Here is a 23,406-nt window from a genome sequence, read left to right on the forward strand (position 1 = left end):
ATTGCCTCATAATCTAACACATGTCTTACCTTATTTAAAACAAAAATGCTCTTTGAAATCTTTTTTCTAACATGTGCTATGTGGGGTTTCCATGATAGTTTGTCGTCCATTAATACACCCAAAAATCTAAATTCTGGTACTCTTTCAATGGTCACTCCATCTATAGTTATTTTCACCTCATCATCCTTATCCCGATTACCAAAAATCATAAACTTAGTTTTTTCCAAATTTAACGATAACTTATTTTCATCAAACCACTTTTTTAGTTTAGTCATTTCATATACAATTCTTTCCGTTAACTCTTTCAAATCATAACCTGAACAATGAAAATTTGTGTCATCTGCAAACAATACAAACTGTAATAATTTTGACACGTCACAAATGTCATTAATGTACAAATTAAATAGTTTTGGACCTAAAACAGAACCTTGGGGGACTCCACATTTAATATTCATACATTCAGATGAGTTACCAGCACATTGCACATACTGTTGTCTATTATCTAAATAGCTTCTCATCCAGTCTAGCACTATTCCTCTCACACCATATGTATGTAGCTTAGAAATCAAAATAGAATGATCCAAGGTATCAAAAGCCTTCTTCAAGTCGATAAAAACCCCTATTGTATATTTATTTGTATGTGTTGCTGTTGTTATATCTTCAATTATGTTCATTAGAGCAGTTGCTGTTGACCTATTTTGCCTAAAGCCGTATTGGTTTTCATTCAACAATTGATGCTTTTCAATGAAACTATCACATTTTTGTGCAAAGAGTTTTTCAAGCACTTTGGAAAATTGTGAAAGCAATGACACTGGCCTGTAGTTATTGAAGCTGTATTTATCTCCTGTTTTGAAAAGTGGAATAACTTTTGCAACCTTCATTCTATCTAGAAAAATACCTGTATGAAAAGAGAGATTAAAAATATAACAGAGGGGTTTGATTATACAATCAATAGTCTTTTTCACTATAACCATGTCTAACCCATCACAATCAGTGGATGTCTTGTTTTTAGACTTTGTAACAATAGATAATATTTCTTTTTCACTAACATTTCCCATGAACATTGACTGCAGCACTTTGCTGTCTCCTCTCCATCCACCTTGCATCGGTTCATCATGTCTTTCAATTAAATCTGCCAGCTTTGGTCCAATATTTACAAAAAAAGAGTTAAATTCGTTTGCCACCTCATTCACATCTTTTATTATTTTATTATTATTAATGAAATGGCTAGGTAGATTTGTGGATGCAGATTTATTACCCATTACTTTATTTAAAATTTTCCAGGTGCCTTTGATGTTATTTATATTTTCGTCCAACAATTTATTATAATATTCTTTCTTGGCTTGTCTCAAAATTAATACCAACTTATTCTTATACATTTTATATTTAGTCTCAGCAATCTTTGTTCTATATTTTATAAAATCTCTGTATAATTTGTTTTTTTTCTTACATGCATTCTCTAGGCCCTTTGTTATCCAAGGTTTTCTATTGCTATTTATTTTTTGACGATATAATACTAATGGACAGTGTTTTTCATACAACGCCAAATAGATATTTAAAAAAGCCTGATATGCAGCATTTACTTCATTCACATATACCCCATTCCAGTCTTCATTCAATAGATCATCCCTGAACCTGTCTATTTCATCATCCTTTCTTATTCTAATATATCTGTCCACATTTTCCTCCTTCTTTCTCTTCATTTGACAGTCAAACGTTATAAAAATAGGTAAATGGTCACTTATATCATTTATCACTAGTCCACTTATTGTGTTGTTCTCCAAGCTGTTAGTAAAAATATGATCAATTAATGTAGCAGAGGTTTCAGTAATTCTACTGGGCTTAGTGATCAACGGGTATAGCCCTCTTCCATACAATAACTCCAGAAACTCTGTTGATGCCTTATGACTGGATGTTTTTAAAAGGTCTATATTACAGTCACCACAGAGAAAAAATGTTTTGTTTTCATTTACCTTACTCAATATATCTTCTAATGTGTCTGTAAATGTTTCTATCATTGACCCAGGTTTCCTATATATACAAGTGACAATTATATTTCTCCTTCTTTCCATTTCAATTTCCACCGTTACACACTCCATTAAGTCATCAATTGCCACTGTCATATGTTCAACTAGTTTGCATTTCAAATCACTATGCACGAAAAGTGCCACACCTCCTGCCTTCTTATTTGATCTATTTATGTGATGTAAATCATACCCATCAATGTGGAAATCATGACCTCTTTCCTCATTTATCCAAGTCTCTGATAAGGCTATCAACTTGAATTTGCCTTTAAGAGTATTCAGAAAATCATTAATCAATGTAAAGTTTTTATAAAGGCTTCTGCAGTTGAAATGAATTAACGAAAATGTGTTACATAAATCAACATTGTTCTTGACTTGTTCCTCAGTATAATAATCACATGTTGTATTGATAGTATTAAACACATGACTTTCTGGATCGACATTTGATTCAAAATCGTGCAGTCTACAGTCCGAATCCTCCTCTACTGAGAATAAGTGTTCTTCAATTGTCTCTGTCATTTTTAAATTTTAATGTCCGACTGTTTTGTTCCATATACGCGTGATACACTGTATACATAAAACGTCCGCTCATACCTTTTCAGTGCCTTTCTTACAGACCCAGGCTTACTCCCTGAGCAGGCCGTTCGCCAATCCGCTGCCAAACGGTGACGCACACCTACTGCTCCGGTTTCCACACCGGCTGGAGAGTTTACCCTGGTGCCTTTCCAATGTACCCACACATACCGAACAGAATCAGCGACTCGGACCGCATGTCCCAGGCTAAATGTAGCCAATGTAGCCATCCCCACCTCCAAGCTGATGTATTCCATGCTGTCGTCCGTCACGGTCAATGTCATTATCATCTGTAGTTGTCCAAGTCCTTGAGGTCCTTGATCATTACGACCTTGGCCTCCTCTCCGTTGAGCTTAATCATTACTTTACAATTCCTCGTCCACGTTGCTTGAATCTTTTTTTCTTTCCTTAGGATACGAGCATGTCTGGCAATGTCCGCGTTCTTTTTCGTGAGATGCTCATTCAGGTACACGTCGCTCCCCTTCAGTTTCTTGGCCTGCCTCAGTAGCTCAATCTTGTGTTTCCTATTCACAAATCTCACCACTATAGCAGGCTTTGAACTGCTGTTCTTTCTAGGGAGGGTGTGACAAGCAGCGATGTTTTCGCTTTGAAGAGACATTTCCTTGCTCACAAAGAACGCTATGACTTGCCGCTCGAGCGTTTGTAGTTCCTCCGTGGGGGGCTCTTCACCGGCCTCAACGTTACCACCCGTTACTGCTGCTCTCGCATAGCTCCGATGTGTAGTTTCCAGGCCGGTTACGATCAAATCCTCCATTCTGGTGTACTGTTCCAAGTCGTCCACTCTTCTTTCTAATAATTCGATTTTCTGATCTTTCTCTTTAACCAGATTTTTTAGCTCTTCGATTTGGTCCGTCAATTTCATTAACGTGCCTTGTTGTTTGACCACCTTCTCAATCTCTAACGACAATGAGTTTAGCGTGTCTTTGATCTCCTCCAGATCTTCTTCTACTTTCCTCATTTTTGCCGCTGCCATCTTCACTCCCTTTGTTCGCCTTTGTTTTATCTAGTCGTCTTCTAGATTTGCTGATAATAAGAGCGATGTCTAGCTCCTACCACTGACTACATTGTCATGTCAATAGGCCCATTTCTGTCTGTAACAATGAGAGTGTACAAATGGAACCAAATGGACCCGTGAGGGTCCATCTCATTTAATGTGTCCATTCTCAGACTGAGGATTTTACATGGGGTCCCAGAAATAATAATCATATAAAATGGTGATATATGGCCTAATGTATATCAAACTGGGGGTCCTTGAAATTAAAAAGGAATCACTGAATATTTATTAACATAAAAATACAATATCAATGTGAATTTAACTGTGCAAATGGACCGGGCTTGGTTTACGATATATTTTGTGATAAAATAATATATTGAATATAACATCTAAATGTAAATATTTCATTTCACAAGGCTAGAGGTGGAGAGAGATGATTGCTACAGTTAACTCAAAGACAAGTGAATATTGTGCAACTTTCCACAGCACTCTTCACAGACAGTGCAGACAGTTTGATTTCATACCTGGAGTCCAGCAATTTAATCCTCTTTCTCCGCTGTACTCAGGGTCAGGGATAGTGCTCCATTATAAAGGGTGAAACTGCTCTCGCTTTCCATAGACGAGTATTCAAAAGACGATGCAAGTGTTTGTTTTGATACAGCATAGCTGGCGTCATTGGATATTGTAGACACATTTTCATACTCTCGGACCTCTGACATTGTGTTAACAATCTCCTCACATTTGGAGGATAATATGAGTTCACTTTGACACTTGTTTCATGTCCATGGATCTGATCAACTGACTTCTCCTCCCCTCTCTCCACTGCTAGTTCGATATAAACACTGCTGCGTCTTCCATCTCATGCCTGATTTATGACTAGTCGTATGACTGTGTCGCGAGCAGAACACACCAGATCCCAAAGACTACAACGTGTTGCATCTGCACCACGTTGTAGGCTTGTAGATCAGGCTTCAGTAAGAAATGGGCATGTACTTTGACAAGCAAGTCAAAAACAGCAGTCTGTGACTGCAGCGTTTATTTCTGCTGTTTCTGTTTGATATAGAAACTGGTCTGTTGTCATGATTCCCGCTCTCGTCCGCTCCCGTTGACTTTTTATTCCCAATCACTGGATTAATACAAAGAAGAAAACAATGTCACCCTTAATTTAAACAGGCGACAACTACAACACAAATCTATCTGCGCTAGATAGATTTGTTCTGCGCGCCACATTCCGGGCACGTGTGCGGCCACGCACGTTACAGGAAACGTTGCTACCAGACCTCACCCCCAGGAGTCAGGACTCAGCTAATCCCAGCTCACTTTGCTCGGGAAAAAATGCAGTCTACTATGCTGCCACCAAAATGTGGAATGCCTTACCAAAAGCCATTAAAGATAATAACTAGAAAATGTGCTCCTCGGAGCACAGGTCTCCGCCAGTACTGTTCCTGATTAATCCTGTCTTACCTCACTTCAAAAGATATAAATGATCTTTTGAAGTGACACACCTATTTATAGAACTCTATTTCATCATGCTTCTCGCTAGCCAATCAAAGCACACCCTTTCAACATATTGTCACGTGTGGCTTGACCAATGTTAGCTTGGTGGACACACGGAAGGCCGAGAACGAAAACATAGTCTCCTGGCGGAGACAATAATGATAATAACTTTTTGTTTATTCCTTTTAATTGAACTTTGGACTGTACTACATGCACTGCTAACAAACTTGTTAATAAAGTATTCCATTTATCTATCAATCAATCAATCAATCAATCAATCAAAGTAAGTGTACTTTGTGTTTCAGGACGGCGCTCTGAAACCGTTGTTGCTGTGTGTCTGGGGATACTGTGTGTTATGAAGCTGGCTGTGATCATAGGTCTGACTGTGCACTGTGAGTATTGTCACAAAACTACCACAGCACTCACACAGGGATTATTTTCTTTTTACACACAAAACAAATAATAATATCATTGAATGTACTTCTTCTCAAAGCTAATTTCCTCACAGATGCTTGACTCTCGTTGTAATCAATGTCAATTAGTTGACATTATTTTGAGAGTGATGTCAAAGCACAACCAGGGCACACTGGTGACATCATTGCTGTGAGAGTCAGCATGGAGTTCAGTGTCGACTAAGTAGTGTACTCACTGTAGTTGTAGTATAACTGTAGTTATTAGCCGGGTATACACCAACTACAGTAGTAGTTTAGTTAGTTGTAGTGTTGTAGTTAGATAACCACACCTACATTGACAGTGTCAATGTAGGTGTGGTTTCCTGCGCAGGTGTGACAGTGCAGGAAAGCCAAGCAAAGGGTAATGGGGCTGCAATTACCCGGATGGTGAACAGATCACACCAGACTTATGCCTAACTACAATACTACAACTAACTAAACTACTAGTTGGTGTACAGAATATACAGGGCTAATTAGCATTTGGGACACAAAAGTATACTAACAGTTTGTAGACTATAGTTAGTACGCTACTTAGTCGACACTGAACCTCGTGCTGAGTCTCACAGCAATGATGTCACCAGTGTGCCCTGGTTATTCTATGACATCACTCTCTTATAAAAAATAATGTCAACTAATTGACATTCATTACAACATTGTAATGTAGATCAAAAGAGCTTGGACTCTGAATTACGACAGATAACTGTATTTTAGTCAAAAACAAATGTGCAAAAGTAGGTCCTAGGCATTATTCATGCCAAATGTGATGCTTGTATGATCACAAAGTGAACGATGTGTCACTAATCTGCTACACTAGGTAAGATATCATAGGAGATGTCTGACCATTACATCACTCACTGACTGTACTAAAAGTCTCTGTGTCCCTATAACTAAATAAACAAAACCTTGAAAATGGCTGGAACATATACACTGGGGAGTTTTGATTTGAAACAATGGATTCAGGAAGAAACTCTCAGTGACTCTGTAAAAGAAATGTAATGATTTGTTTCTGAACACATTATACATGTTAAAAACTAATGGCTGGAAACTTGTAAAAACTCTGTGAACTATGTAGTAATAAATGAGGAGTTATTGATCATGATTATTATTAGGGCCCGAGCACTGCAGAGTAGTGTGAAGCCCTATTGAAACTGCAATGATAATGAATCTGGAAAAAGAGGGCCTAAATGTACTCCAAAAGTTACGCAACTTTGCACACACATCACAAGTGCTGAAAAATTACATATTTTAATCATCTCAAAAAGGGGCGTGGCCTAATGGCTCAATAGCGCCCCCTACAAAATGTTGTGCTTGACGCCCCACAATACAGTTTCACCTACATGCATTCCAATTGGTACTCACCTCTTGGAGCCATGACCTAAATAAAACAGGAAGTCGGCCATTTTGAATTTATAGTGGCGTTTTTGTGCATTTCACGCCATTTTCATGGGTTGTACTTTAACAAACTCATCCTAGACGGAGGATGAGTTTCTGTTCCTATTGGCTGGCCTTTAAACAGCCATTGTCACGATGAGGTTCTGGAGGTGTAGGACTCAGGTGCAGAACGACAAGGCACAGGCAGAGAAGTAAGGATGCAAAGGGTGTTTATTAACAAAAACCCACACTGGGAAAATCACAATGACAAAATATAGCTGCAAGCAGCGATAATACGGGGCCAGGAGAGAGAAAGAGAAATGATAATTCCTTTAACAGGTCAGTTCATGAAAGTCCTTGCGGTCTTGTTTCCAATGAGGGCCTGTGAGCAGTTAGGGGTTAAGAGTCTTGCTTGTGTCGATGACAAATTTCATCGACACATTTGCTGACCTGGCCTGGAATCGTACCTGGGGCAACCAGAGCCTCTGGCTCCCTAGGCGGGCTCACTAACCACTCAGCTATGGCCGCCCTTGAGGGAGAGAGAGAGCGAGAGCGAGAGCGAGAGCGAGAGAGAGAGCGAGAGAGAGAGAGAGAGAGAGAGAGAGAGAGAGAGAGAGAGAGAGATGGAAACGGAATAGATTGAAGATAGAAACGGAATAGATTGAAGAGACAGAGAGAGAGACATGGAAACGGAATAGATTGAAGAGAAAGACATGGAAACGGAATAGATTGAAGAGAGAGAGAGAGAGAGCCATGGAAACGGAATAGATTGAGTCATGTTTTTTGCAATTCAAACTTAAATGAGTGTGCATCAAGTGAGGCTTGAACCAGCAACCTTGCGGTCGTGAGGCACTCTTAGGTAGCTGCAACACTACCTATAGTGCTATAGCTTTGTCCAGGCTGATGTTGTCTGTTGAGGATCACAAACTCTTGCCTTCTGTCATGACCCAAGCCCCTGTTTCACTAACACTAAGATCACTCGTTCACAAACCATTTACCAATTAAGAAATTGTACATCTCCTCAGAAGCAAAACTAGTGAAAGTAGCCGATCTACAAGCTCACAAACCATTAAAAGTTGTCAGATTGTACATCGGCTATTTTCACAATGAAGTATGTTATACATTGAAAAAACATACTCTCATTGCTATCTGAAAAGTTGTGAGATTGTAGATCAGCTGTATGTAAAAAACACAATTCAATTAAGTATTTCATATTATCTTTAACAATTGCAGATGTATTCATTGATAGTCATGTTGTGTGAAATGCAACTTAGATGAAGTCTGCACCAAGTGAGGCTTGAACTGGTGATCTTCAGGTTGTGGGGCACACATTTAAGCGAGAAGCCACCAACAGACAAGAACCTGTGAAAAAGGAGATCACACAGATGATACAGTTTCACGCAAATAGCTGAAAAATCCTGGGTTTAAGTGTTTTTCAAACTGCTCAAGATTGCGGACAACCTAAGGGCGGTGCTTACTGGTCAACGTGATAGATGTGTTCCTCATTAGTCAAGGCACATGTGTAACCAGGTCTAATGGCTGTCGGCCAAACGAGGCATGACTTTTGCCCGTTTAAAGTTTCAATTTTCAAAAAATTGCTATAGCGCCCCCGTTTGACCAATTGGAGTAAGATTGGTTTCAGTGATATTTGGAATGGAACATTTCTGCAAAGTTTCAAAGAATGGTAAGTCTGCATGTATGTGTTAGGGGCAGATGAATAATTGTCATAAAACTGCAATATTCATTGGCTCATTAAAGCTTCATTTTTTCACTTATGGAAAATATTTTGCAAACGTTTTTTGGCATAGGTCCAAAGTTCATGTGTAAAAAGTTTCGTGCAGATTACTCAAAAATCCCAGGAGGAGATAGGTTTTAACTGTTTTTCATATAATTCAAAATGGTGGGAGATCTAAAGGTCAGAGGTCAAAAGTCAGAGTGTGAAAGTTGTTCAGCATGAGGAGACGCATGTGTGCATCGAAGTTTCATGGCTGTAGGTGAAACAGGGCATGAGTTGTACCTGTTCAAAGTTGGCATTTTTCAATTGAGTGCTATAGCGCCATCTTTTGACGAAAGATTGTGAGAATTATTTCTTGACCGTTTTTCATGACCATCTATCATATGGCCGAGTTTCATAAAAAGCGACTGCACGGTTCAGCCAGAACTGCCAAAAGTGGCAGAAGAAACGGAATAATCTGAATAACAAAACGGGTCCATGCTGGAAGCCTGGCCCCGTAAATACTCAAGGACTTGGTACAACTAGGAATATACAGTATATATACAAGGACACAAGGTTTAAACCACATCACATACGACGACGAACAGGGGCATACATATAGACGAATCCACAGGCGTGCTGCCTGTAGCTGCCTGTAGGCGGCCATTGCTGCGGTGTCGCGTCCGCGGAGCGTTGACACCACAGCAATGGCTGCGCGCAGGGCAGCGTTCCGTGGATTTGTGTATAGACAAGGACTAACTAGACACAGGTGAACTCAACAGACAATCAACAATGGGATAGACTAGGGGACTAAGGGCGCGCTCCCACCAAAACATGGTCGGCTGCTGTTAAACGCAGGTTGTGCGCGGCCACAGTTTTTTTTGCAGGAATGGAAGTTTGCTCACCTCTGATCAAAGTTAGGAGCCCTTGCATGAAACTAGTTGTGACACTGCATTCCTTTAAATCCTGTCATACCCTTTATCCTTATCTAATCACTCATCATGGACGTAAAGGTACGTACATGATGGTTTTGACTCTCATCTTTCTGTTCCATTGTCCCATTGACATGCTTTACATCACTAAGGTCTTGCAAGACTTTCTCATCATGATAGAAGATGTCTCATCAAGATTACATTACATTACATTACAGTCATTTAGCAGACGCTTTTATCCAAAGCGACTTACAATAAGTGCATTCAACATAGGTAGGGAACGAAACTACTAATCACCAGAAGTCTTAAGTGCATTTCCTGCAAAAACAAGCAACCAAGAGTATACCTAGCGCTAAGGTAAAAGTGCTATATATCAGCTACCTACTTTCTTAAACAGATGAGACAAAATAGCAAAATCAAATGAGCAAGAGCTAATACAAAAAGTGTTAATACAAGCGAATACAACAAGATCCAATAAAACAGTACAACAATAAAACAAGAGTTCGTACAACTAGTTAACAACAAGTAAGCCAGAAAAAGAGGAGGGTAGTGTTTCCTGAAGAGGTGGGTTTTCAGCCTGCGGCGAAAGATGAGCAGTGACTCTGCTGTCCTGACTTCAGTGGAAAGTTCATTCCACCACTGTGGGGCCAGAACAGAAAAAAGTTGTGACCGTGTCAATCGACCAGAAGGATCGACCATAATGGTATCAAAACCTCTGAAAAGCAAGCAATCTCTATTATAACCATATGACACACACCTAAATGGCCCTTTGCTCATGTAATGTTGCGATGGAAGCACTAACTGTAATCTCTCTCTCTCTCTCTCTCTCTCTCTCTCTCTCTCTCTCTCTCTCTCTCTCTCTCTCTCTCTCTCTCTCTCTCTCTCTCTCTCTCTCTCTCTCTCTCTCTCTCTCTCTCTCTCTCTCTCTCTCTCTCTCTCTCTCTCTCTCTCTCTCTCTCTCTCTCTCTCTCTCTCTCTCTCTCTCTCTCTCTCTCTCTCTCTCTCTCTCGGCTAGTAGTCTACAATAGGCCTACATGAACACTCCTCCATTAATGTAAACAATACAAATTGAACGCATATTTGCGTTGATTGTATCTTAACTGTCTGTAACAGTCTTTGTCTATTGTCACATTTTGGTCCTTTGCAGATAATTCAGCCATTAAGGAGTTAACCCTGGACAGAGACCAATGGAAGACCAGCTATGACAACATGACCCTGGACAGAGACCAATGGAAGACCAGCTTTGACAACGTGACCCTGGACAGAGACCAATGCCAGACCAGCTTTGACAACATGACCCTGGACAGAGAGCAATGGAAGACCAAATACCTGTGTGCAGGTAAAGCAGGTTTAGAGAGATTACAAACATTCTTAAGGAAAATGTATTAGTCTAGTATTATTGATATTTTAATTATTGTCAGGGAAATGTGAATGGCATTAATGCTGAGTTCACACTGGCAGCTACAAAGATACAGTCTACCATTAATTTTCAATGGAAGCCAGAGACATCTATCTATATATACAATTTGAATCCTGCGCCATGTCGGTTGTCTGTATGTATGTAGCCAGTGTGACGTCATATGACATCACGGTCGTGACATCACGATGAGACACGCCAGTGTGACGTAATCTCACGACAGCCAGTGTGACGTCATATGACATCACGGTCGTGACATCACGATGAGACACGCCAGTGTGACGTAATCTCACGACAGCATGACATCACATGCTACCTATAAATAGGTAGGATGCACCAGTTCGACGGCTTCCATCCTCAACACAACCCACGCTGACGACCCTTTACACAAATAAACTGCTAACTTCATCTCCTGCGATTTCAACTATCTTTTCACATTGTACACCACTGCACACTCCCCACAGGTCTGCCATACCAGGTCTGAGTAATCACAAAGTGGGTTTTGGTCATTGGAGAGGTGATGCACGTCACCTCTTTCTGAAGTGGGTACTTTCAAAGCCTGCCGTGGATTTAGGAGAGCACAAAACTCTCTCTCACACTGTGAGGTGCCTGTAAGGTGGCACTGCAAAGTGAACGACGCGTCACGCTAGACGTTCGGGCCGCGTAGCCATTTTTTATGGTGTTCCAGTTCCAATTTTGCCTGCTTGTTTCTTTGTGTCATCACTTCCAATTTCACTTGTTTAATCTATATCCTGATTGAGTTTTCTATCCTGATTGGATAACATTGGAAATTAAACTGAAACTGAAACGAAAATGTATTTTCTGTTTTATAAAGAGCTGGAGAGACAAGGAGACTCCTTTTACTGAACAAACACTCTATAGCAATGAGTACTATCAGAATATAGAGCTATTTAACACTTATTTTAACCAAAGAAAATCACTTACCCTACCTTTAATATATATGTTTTTTTAAAGCGAACATTTTTAACTCAAAGCTTCTGCGGAGACCCTGGAACAAAATATTTTGAGATGGGGGTCTGTGGCCAAATATGAATCTAAAAATGACAGTACGTTGCTATATCAGTGGTGCTCCAACTTTTCCACGTCAAGGGCACCCCCAGAAGCACAGATCGGAGTAAGAAAAAAATCACTTTAAAACATAATATACGTATATTCAAAGATTAAAAAAAAAAAGCAGATCTACAAGCTCACCGAGTGCCGCGCTATGAGCTTGTAGATCTGATTTTTTTAATAGCCAAAGTATGAAATAATGGTTAAAGTGGTTACACAGATACCTTCCCGGTTTTAATGGGTTAAGTCCTTTTTTAATACCTAAAAAAGAAAGAAAGAAAGAAAAGAAAAAGACCCTTGCTGCATCAAAAGTAATCAACAAACTATACTATTAAAACTGGTCAAACCTTGGCCAAATTCTCAAATAATATAAGAAAGGGGGGAAGGTTTTGTGTTGTGAGCTTGTAGATCGGCTATTTTTACATTTTTTATCTGTGAAACCGAGTCAACCTAAATGTAATGCCTCAACTACTATCCAAGTGCTTGTCAGGGTGGGGGGTCCCCTGTTCAAATATGATTATTTTTGGGGGGTCACGGCCTGAAAAGGTTAAGCACCACTGCTCTAGTTTCATATCCATTTGACATTTAATGTCAGAAAACGTGCATTTAGTAAAATATCTCCGCTTTCCCACGAGATTAAGACGGACTTCATTCTCTCCACTTCTTCCAGTGAGCTCATAATGGTATGGGGGCGGGGCACAATGTACAGGTGCTTTGATGTGGGTGTGGGGTAATTAATGACTAGAATGTAATATGTCATCCCCACACTTTACCAAACACTATCATTTTAAGATTTCTTTGGCTATTCAAGAATAGCAGATATACAAGCTCATAGGGCGGCACCAATGCTGCGCTATGAGCTTATATCTAACATTTTTGAAAAATCATGAACATTTTTCAAAATCTTTGAATATATATATTTTTAAAGCGAACATTTGTAACTCAAATCTTTGCTTCTGGGGGGGGTCCCTTGAACAAAACATTTTGAGATGGGGTTTCCGCGGCCAAATACATATAATTTTGGGGGTCCTTGACATGAAAAACTGATATTATAGCAACATACGTTTTTTCCAAAAAACTGTTACGATTTAAAAGACATTTGTAGAATCCCTAGAAGCAAAGATTTTAGTTACAAATGTTTCAAAATGTATAAGATTTGCCCACATTTTCACGATTTTCCAAAAATAGCTGATTTACAAGGTCATAGCGCGGCACTCGGATGCATACTCACAGATGCATTCCCGGTCTTAATGGATTAAAATGTACACATTCAGGAAATATTAGATTGTGAATATTTAGAGAAGACATATTCTTATTTATAATGACTTTATCAAAATCTAGAAATTGCCACAGACATGGACAAGTCTTATGACATGTTGGTGACTCCTGGTTGTGAAGCGTTGTGAGCTTGTAGGTCAGCTAGTTTCAGTGAAGAGATGTGGTGTAGAGGGAAAAGGGAGGGGTCCTAGTATAGTATAGAGCCCTGGGGGACCCCGGTCAATGAATTACATAGGGTTTAAGTGATAACTAATCAACATGTTAGAATTGATCATCAGTGCATTGAAAAGCCATCAGTAAAACTCCTGTTTGATGTTTAGTCAAGTCCTGTCCCAGTGGATGGAAGACGTTTGGATGCAGCTGTTATTACAAATCTACTGAAGCGAAAACCTGGGAGGAACATAGAGAACTATGTCTGAAGACACCAGGAGCAGATCTGGTGATCATTAACAATGAAGAGGAACAGGTTAGTGTGTGTGTGTGTGTGTGTGTGTGTGTGTGTGTGTGTGTGTGTGTGTGTGTGTGTGTGTGTGTGTGTGTGTGTGTGTGTGTGTGTGTGTGTGTGTGTGTATTACTATGCTTTCGAGGGCCAAATGTCTCCACATGTATAGTAAATAGTAAAATTGGAGGAATATACATTATGGGACTATTTTCATGATCCTCACAAAAGGAATGGTTGTTCTATGGTTTATAAATATAGTTTTTAGTTATAGGATTAAAACTAGGAAAAGCTTCAGGCTGGGGTTAGGGTTTTGTGAACCTGTGAACTCAATACCGCCCCCATCTGGTGGAGTCAGGTTAACACATTTAGGGGTTAAGGTTGGAGTTATGTCTGATTTATACTTAGTTGCACGTCTCTGTCACACGCCGAGAAAAGCAGATCTACAAGCTCACACCGTGTCACAGCGGGCCACGTTGTGAGCTTTTAGACAGCTTTTCTCTGCTTTCAGGTTATTAGGGTTCAGAATGGTTTTAAAATGGTAAAAATGGCATTCATAAAATCGGCAAGGTAAAATATTGATATCATCACTAGTAATACAAACGTGTGTGTGTGTGTGTGTGTGTGTGTGTGTGTGTGTGTGTGTGTGTGTGTGTGTGTGTGTGTGTGTGTGTGTGTGTGTGTGTGTGTGTGTGTGTGTGTCCAGGTGACACATAACTATGTGTTCACTATAATCACAGAATGACATCACATGCATGTGATGTAATTGTGTGATTATAGTGAAAACCTGAACGTATCAGAGAAAATTAATTATGTTTCAATCATGTACAAATGATCAGGAATTCATCAGAGGATTGACCACTGCGGGTCAGTATGTATCATACATTGGTCTGAAAAGAATTTCTGGTAATTGGATCTGGGTAGACGGAACTCCACTAACAACAACACAGTGAGACATTTTACATTTTGTTCTATTGTCGTTCTATCAAAGTCACTGTATGTGAGAGACTGAGTGGATGTGATTAATACACATCATGTTGTTTACTCTGCAGGTACTGGATCAGTGGACATCCTGTTAACAATGAAGACTGGAACTGTGCATTCTACTTGTACAGTATTGGAGGATGGGGGAATGGGCGTGGTAAAGGCGCCTACGGTATCTGTGAGAAGTGATGTTTCTCTTAACTTCATTGATGAAACAGCAGCTTAGTGTTCTGCTTTGTCAAGTTAAACAGTAAAACAGTAAAAAGAATCAAACATTTTATTGTACAGAAGTACAAACAGTTGTTGAGTTAATCAATTTAATTCATTATAAAAAAAATAGTCGATAATTTTATTTTTTAAATATGCTTCTAGATCATTCAAATAATTGAAAAGGTAATCAATAAGAACTTCATTGATGAAACTGCAGCTTAGTGTTCTGCTTTGTCAAGTTAAACAGTAGTAATTAGTACAAAAAAAACAACTCAAACATTTTATCGTACAGAAGTACAAACTTTTGTAATTACATTAAAGGAGTAGTTCACCCAAAAAAATACGTATTTTCTATCAATTCCACATCCCATGAAGCCTTGAATTCATGGAGGTTTTTAGTTTTTTGTTTCATTCCTAAGACAATAATGTGATGAGCGGTGGAGTCTCTACAAGTCTCCTACCAGAGAACTATTATGACTGACTGTCATAATGTTGTTCTTGTTCTCTCTGTGCTAATGTGTGAGATGTAAACCATTATTATGACTATTGACCAGTGGTGGAAAAAGTACTCACAATTTCTACTCAAGTAAAAGTATCAATACTGCAATGTAGAAATACTCTGTTACAAGTGAAAGTCCGTAATTCAAAATTTAATTAAGTAAAAGTACAAAAGTATTGGTATCAGAATGTATTTAAGGTGCAAAAGTAAAAGTACTCATTATGCAGAATGTCCCATTACACAAGTTTTCAAGTGTATAAAATGTACGAAAAATCTTTTGAAAATAGCAGATCTACAAGCTCACGATGCGACGCATTGTGAGCTTGTAGATCTGCTATTCAAATGGCCGAAATGTCTATAGGGCTGAAGTGATAAATGTATGTCTTGTAATAATAATCAAAATCTACAAAGTAACTAGTAACTAAAGTTTTCAAATAATTGTAGTGGAGTAGAAGTATAAAATTTGCCTCTGAGATGTAGTGGAGTAGAAGTAAAAGTACTGACAATTGGACATTTTCCAGTCAAAATTGAACTTAAGTAAAGTACTTGAGTAAATGTACTTAGTTACTTTACACCACTGCTATTGACTAAGTGTGGAGGATAAATGAACATGTTGCCAGCTGTGATTCATGTAGAATAATACACCATACTTCTTTTGTGATAAACTAGGATATCGTGGCTGTCGGGTGGAAACCTTGTATGTTCAAAACCACTAGTTTTCAGGAAATGTAAAAAAAGAGCCTGTGTTCCAATGATCAGTGTCTTTTTGGACCAATACTTCTTTTGGGCTCATTTTGATTTAGATTTATCTTAAGTTTATCTCCTTCCCATGAGATGAGAACCAGATAATATTAAGTGGTTAATGCATAATGTACATTTTACCTTCATAGAAATGTAGTGGAGTTAAAAGTACAATATTGTTCTTTGAGTTGTAGTGGAGTTAAAGTCACACAAAGTATCCAGAAATACCAATACTGATAAAAAAGTACAGTACTCAAGTAAATGTACTTAGTACTGTCAACCATTGATAATAACTACATTGGATCCATTAGAACACAGGTTTATTTTATTTTTCATTTCCATTTACAGTGATGACATGTCGAGTGATTTCACTTATTTTATGATGTGCTATACATATATATGTGACCTGTTTTGCCTTCTTTTCTTTTATTGATACAGTGTAAGTTTAATAATTGTTTATTTCTAATAGTTAGGCCTATATCAGACAGAATGGTCAGAAGACAGGGATTATATTTTCGCCCCTGTCTGTTTGTCTGTCTGTGAATAGTTAATCTCAGGCAATATTGGACCAATCAGCATGATTATTTTTTTCAGCCATGGTGGCGCTATAACACATCACTTCAAGTTTCAGCCTTTAACACTTGAACCATAGGTTGTACAATAATATTTAAAAAAACCTTGGATGATGACGCAACTTCACATATATGTATATACTCCCCATTTGCGCCTGACAAGATTTTCCACCATTTAGTGTTTCTTCAGACACACTTTTTGCTACTAAAGATGATCAGTATCAGTCCTATTTTTTGTATTCCATTCCGATTGGCTATGATTGGCACCGCTCACCATGGGCATTCACTGGGCTGGCACGCCTCATGGGGCACCTGCCTTGTTTTAATGTTTTCAGCAGGCGTGCCAACCTATTAGGAGTTGGGAGTGAGAACGGCACTTCCAGTGGGTAGGATTACCGGGCCATTGAAAAAACACACGCCTGGGGAGTGCCATCGCGTCAAAACGCTGCTTTGGCATTCTACACATTTTAAAATCTTGACCTGCTTAAAATAGTGGCATCATAGTTAATGTGGTTAAGTACGCTTTACTTTCTTTTATTCTAAAACATTTAGCTACATAATGCTATTTTTACTGTGTTTGGTATTTTGCCTTTATTATTTTATCTTATAATTACTGTTATTGTTGTCAAAGTTTTGAGGTTTTAAAGGTCAAGAACCACTTTGGTAAAGGTTTGGGTTGTGTAGTTACCTTGCCATGATGTAACTCCTAAGGTGGACAAGAAATCTAAAATAATTGCTCTATTGATTAGAAATTGATAATTCAAAATATGCTCCTCATTGACATACATTGTACGGTAAAACAGCTCTCAAAGTCACTCTTTTTGCACCTAAATGAACGCAAACAAAACTGGTTCAGACAATATAGAACATCACCAAACCCACTACTGTTTCTTTTTTTAATAGAAATGTCAACTTCCTGCTGATTTTACCATTTGAAGATCCGGATCTGGATCCGCGGATCCAGTCCGGGTTTTCTTCTTAATAAAAATGGCAAAATTAACAGGACGTGAACATTTGTATAAAAAAAAAAAACATCACTGGGTTTGGTGATGTTCTGTATTGTCTGAATCAACTTTGTTTGCATTTGTTTACATGCTAAAAGAGTGACTTTGAGAGCTGTTTTACTGTACAATGTAAGTGAATGAGGAGCATATTTTTAATTATCAATTTCTAATCAATGGAGCAATTATTTCTTGGAGTTACACCATGGCAAGGTAAATACACAACCCAAACCTCTACCAAAGTGGTCTTGCCCTTTAAGTAGAATAATTTCACTGCCTGTGATGTTGTCACTGCTGTAAGTACATGTGATATCAAACCTTTACTGTTACAGTGATTCATTAATTAATGTGTTGTATTGTAACCAGGTTTATTATCAACTTGTAAACTGGACAGTGGAAATATTTAATAAATCTTTACTTGACAACAGCATTGTTCTGTTGAATCTATGAATTGACTATGGCAGTGGTTCTCAGGGTCTCAGGGTCCCCAGCAAAATGTATTAACATAGCATCACAATCACTTTAACTTGAACCACTTTAACCCTATACACAATATTTGAAAATAGTATTTTAGAATATTTTGTGCCAGGGACCCCCATACAAGACTTGTGTTCTTTCATCAGATTATGTTCAAGATGTTGTGAAAATAGCTGATATACAACCAGAATGTGTCACATCGTGTATATTCAAATACCGATCACCTATTTTCAAACACCCTACAGTATATAAATGGTTAAAGTGGTTAAACTGATCTTGATGCTATTAACTAATAAAGTGTAAGACCCTTCAAAAATATTGTTACATTTTAGGCATTAAATATGCCATCCAGTAGCTCAATCTAGATTAATTTCAAATCCACTCCTACTACTATTATTACAATTACTAGACCATACCCGGTCGACGCATCCGTGGGGGGATATGCGCACATGATCTGGCAACTAGGGAGGCAGTTCGTCCCATAGCTGGGCAGGCCCGTAACCTTGGCGACAGTGTTTTACACATAAACGCTAATAAGAAGCTGAGATTTGATGAAATTGAAAAACGGGCTTCACAGTTAAGTTCAGATGGTAATGGTCAATGGCTGTGTGCAAAATCAGAGCAATTGCTCCAGCCACTGAGGAGAACCGGGTAGCTTCACATACTCACATACTCACCTACTCACCACTACAGACAGAGGTTACTAGAATTATAGTAGGATTATGTAATACTTTGTTCAATATTCAGTACTTTCCATAGTGACATTGAAGTATATTCATGTAGATTGTAGATCATGTGACGACGCCCCTCCCCTATTTGTTCTTTTTTTTTAGCAGAAAAAGTGCTCTAGAGTGTTTTTTTACCTGTTCTTAATAAAAGGCAGCTGGTGAAGTGAATATTTTGAGAGTGTCATCACCATTATCTCTTTTTATGACTGTTTATTATGCATGTCTGGGCTATAGTCACTATGCACTCCTGACTAGCCCCTGTTACCAGGTAACAGGAAAGGTGGGCACCAAAACATTCTGGGGACTATACTAGGAAATACTGGGCACCTTGAAAAAGTGGGCACTTTGGGGGGGGAGGAGTGGGCACTAAAGAAGAATGGGCACCAGGAAGACTGGGCAATGGGGAAACTATAGGAACTATAGTTAGAGTGGGCACTAGGGAAATATGGGCACACGGAAGACTGGGCACCAAAAGTACAATATAAGAGTTTGTTTGCCAAAATAGTACTGAGGTCGGACGTATAATATAACAGAGTTTCAAAAGTACAATATAAGAGTTTATCTACCAAAATACTGAATATAGTAGGCTACTGTTAAACATAGAAAAAAATGTCAAATTCCTGAACATTTTAAGTACGCCAAGAATTGTCAAGTAGCTGAACTGAATGTGAGTAGGCCTGTCGCCATTATTACATAATCCTCTAATCACAATTATTTGAGATAATCGCAATTATTTTTGCATAATCGTCATAATTGTTTCCATGTTGAACATTTTTCATATATTTTCAAAAAAAAAAAAAAAATAGCTAATCTACAAGCTTACTGTAAGCTTAGATCAGCTATTTCCACTCATTTCAATAGTTTAAAATGATTAATTATGTTAGTAATAATCTGCCCTGTGCAATTTGTGATTACGAAGCCTAAAGGAAAACAGAAATGCCGTTTGTATGCATAATTATGTTCCAATATTCAATGCTAAAAACACAATTAAATCGTTAATCGCAATTATTTGTATGACAATTAATCGTCACCTTCAATTTGTAATCGGAACAGCCCTAAATGTGAGGATATAAAAACATATCTAAACAGTAGACTACACTATGTAGATAAACTGAATCTGAGGATATAAAAACATATCTAAACAGTAGACTACACTATGTAGATAAACTGAATGTGAGGATATAAAAACATACTGTATCTAAACAGTAGACTACACTATGTAGATAAACTGAATGTGAGGATATAAAACATATCTAAACAGTAGACTACACTATGTAGATAAACTGAATGTGAGGATATAAAACATATCTAAACAGTAGACTACACTATGTAGATAAACTGTGAGCAGCAAGGTCAAGCAGCAAGGGGGTTTCTGGCACAAAATATTTTCAGATGGGGGTCTGCGGCCAAATGCATATTAATTTGGGGGTCGTTGACATGAAAAGGTTTGAAAACCACACCAAACTGCTCACAGCTGTGCCACCAGGTGCAAACAGTGTAAAACAGTGGTTCTCAAACATGTCCATGTCAAGGGGATATGGACCAAACTGATTGTATTTGGCCGCGGACCCCCATCTGAAAATGTTTTGTGCTAGGGTGCAACCGTCTTTGTCGGGCGTCTACGCAAATATAATTGGCCCGAGCGGGGAGGAGGGTGATATTGGTCATTGCACCTACTCCTACAGGCTGGGGCGGCCCTTCTGGGACAGAAGGCGGTGTTCCCGGTCTTAATGGGTTAACACAAACAGTCTCAGGTGAAGCCAGTCTCTCAATCAAGGCGGCACAGAGAGGGAAGGGGGTGAAGAGAACAAGGTGAAGACACACTGGGCAAAGGCAACATTACAACAGGGCAAAGAGGCTCTATGCACAGCAGCCATTTTGGAAATATATTGGGCCTCTTCCTTCCTTCACAGGTCTTACCAATGATACTAATGAAGGCTCTGTTCCATTCTGGTCAAACAGAGTCAGGGTGCTGATATTGAGCATGTAGGCTCACTGGAAACACTCTGCTACACCAGCGGGTCTCAAAGTGTGGTCCAGGTTCCCTCGAGGTCCGCTCTTAATTCCGTCATCCCATTATTCCGACCATTAGGGTAATAGCCTATAGGGTTAGTTGTAATGGGGCCAGTCGGAATAATGGGCCATCAGTCAGAATAATGACATGGCACTGGTACCCTCATGGTTGAGGGGGTTCAGAACGGCCCCTTACGGGTGTGTAACTCTGAGTTATGGGGGTCCTTGAAATTAAAACGTTTGAGAACCGCTGTGCTACACTAAATGAAACAGAGCCTTAATTAGTGTAATTGGTAAGACCTGTGGAGTAAGTAAGGAAGAGGCCCAATTTCTTTCCAATATGGCTGCTGTGCATAGGGCCTATAGGGCATAGCAGTGGTGTTCTGGTTCCATCAATCCAGACCCCATTCATTTTTTCCCATAGAGATTTCCCCAAAAAACGATATCAATTATTTTAAGCCTAGAATCAAGCCATCCAGGATCCTGGTGAATCCTGACCTTAAAACATTTGCTTCTGTGAAAAAATGAATATTTAATTATATGATAATATACTACATTTAATGAATACCCTTTCTCTTGCGGTTTTACTTTTTTGTTGTTGTTACATAATCTAATGTTTTATGGTCATGATTCACCAGGATCCTGGATGGCTTCCCGACAAATGTACACGCAAGATTTTGGGCGGCATCCTATCCTATCCTACTATCCTACCCTACAACAACTATAATTGAAATGACCTCCAAAAGTACATCCGGGGTTGCTCAGCACACGATCACTCCACTTGCCTCCAAACTTGCCACAGACTGTTGATCAGTGCTCTGGCTAATACTTAGGCTTCTTTCCGCGCCTTCAATGTACTTACTACATATTGTACATATTGTCTGGAGTTAATATAAAACTACATTTTAACATTTTAGCCACAGCAGCCTTCCTTCTGTTTAGCCGCAGCCGAAGCTAGGACCCCACCCTACTGCGCATCTCCATATATGGCCATATCAGTTGGATCACTGGCGCAACGTAGCTGTGATGTAGCTAATCGGACCTAGATGTGAGGGCCGCGAAGCGGCCCAAACCTCTAGTCTGTACAATAGGATCAGACGATACCACGGCCTCCACGTCTTTCTTTGGACGCCGAACCGAATGCGGCATCAATCACATCACTTGATTACGTCAGATGTCGTCACATACAAGCTTATGTAAAGTGTAACCTCGAGGCAAGCCCCATGATATCTCATCCGATTATTCCTGTTATTGATGCTTTAGTTAACCGCACCGTAATGGATACCAACCCGACCAGAGATCCCCCGTCACCAAAACCATTGTCCTGACCAGACAACACTGAAGTGTTCTCCGCCACCCAATAGATCTCGGGCGCATTCTTTCCTCCAGCCGTGCTGGTGGTAGTGTCTTACATCACTCTTTCTCTACAAACAAACTATGTCTGACGCCCAAGAATCCAAGACAGACCTCATAAAAAGGTTCCTACGGTCGTATGACTGGCCAGCTAAAGGAATTGTTTTCAGAGACATCTCTCCTCTCCTGAAGGAGCCTACAGCCCTGGCAGCAGTGATCGACCTGTTTGAGGAATACGTGAGACGGAACCACCAGCAGGTGGAACTGATCGCAGGTGTAGACGCGCGCGGCTTTGTGTTCGGGGCCGTGCTGGCCCAGAGGCTGGGCAAGGGGTTTGTGATGGTCAGGAAGAAAGGGAAGCTGCCTGGACTCACCGTGTCCGTGTCGTACACTCTGGAATACGGCGAGGCTGAACTGGAGGTCCAGGCAGACGCCGTGGATCATCCGGGACAGAAGGTCTTGATCGTCGATGACATTCTGGCCACTGGGGGGACCATGGCGGCTGCCTGTGAGTTGATGGGAAAGCAGCAGGCAGAGGTTATGGCCTGCTTGTTCGTCGTGGAACTCAAGGATCTGAATGGAGCACAGAAAATACCACATACAGTCTTCTCACTGATCCAGTGCTGATACCTTCTCAACAGATAATGCAATGTTTGGATGAATATCCACTAGAAAGTCCAAGCCAAAAGTCTGCTAGTTTCAAAACATATTGTCTCTGGTGATGAGCACATTGGCTGCTTTCATAGATCTCTGTTGATATATATGTATGAGAAATCTGAATCACACGTGTTTATCACATGACCAGAGTTATTTTTGTTTAGCTCAAAGACAGAATGCCTGACATCGTGAAGGTGGAAAATGTCAAACGAAGATGAATTTTGTATTGTTCATTTGAGTTCTTTAAGTTTCAGTCTGAACTAGAAAAGCACAGGTCTCCACCAGGTCAGGTAGGATATTGTGGGCCAGCAATGGCAATCGGGATTCGGTCTCTGTAGAAGTGATATATGCTGGTGGCGCTATAATAGGCCAATGTGAAAAGGGTGGT

General features: G+C 39.5%; 2 protein-coding genes across 2 annotated transcripts in view; both read left to right on the forward strand.

The window, feature by feature from the left end:
- LOC311041418 (uncharacterized protein) overlaps positions 1–15,010 on the forward strand; it is a 31,462-nt gene extending 16,452 nt beyond the window's left edge. Inside the window, exons 5-9 of the mRNA XM_084051787.1 lie at positions 5,415–5,501; positions 10,726–10,917; positions 13,665–13,810; positions 14,623–14,732; positions 14,836–15,010. Coding sequence (XP_083907913.1) covers positions 5,415–5,501; positions 10,726–10,917; positions 13,665–13,810; positions 14,623–14,732; positions 14,836–14,956 — 656 coding nt within the window. The 3' untranslated portion in view covers positions 14,957–15,010. The remainder of the gene's footprint in view (positions 1–5,414; positions 5,502–10,725; positions 10,918–13,664; positions 13,811–14,622; positions 14,733–14,835) is intronic.
- A 7,435-nt stretch (positions 15,011–22,445) lies between these two features.
- On the forward strand, positions 22,446–22,988 carry LOC311039247 (adenine phosphoribosyltransferase-like; the record flags this gene model as incomplete). The annotated part of the gene is made up of 1 exon (XM_084048967.1): positions 22,446–22,988. The coding sequence occupies one exon, from the start codon at positions 22,446–22,448 to the stop codon at positions 22,986–22,988; it is 543 nt and encodes a 180-aa protein (XP_083905093.1).
- Positions 22,989–23,406: the final 418 nt, after the last annotated feature.

Source organism: Gymnoscopelus microlampas (assembly GCF_963454915.1).
Source record: "Gymnoscopelus microlampas genome assembly, chromosome: 3".
In the NCBI taxonomy this organism is placed as follows: Eukaryota; Metazoa; Chordata; class Actinopteri; order Myctophiformes; family Myctophidae; genus Gymnoscopelus; species Gymnoscopelus microlampas.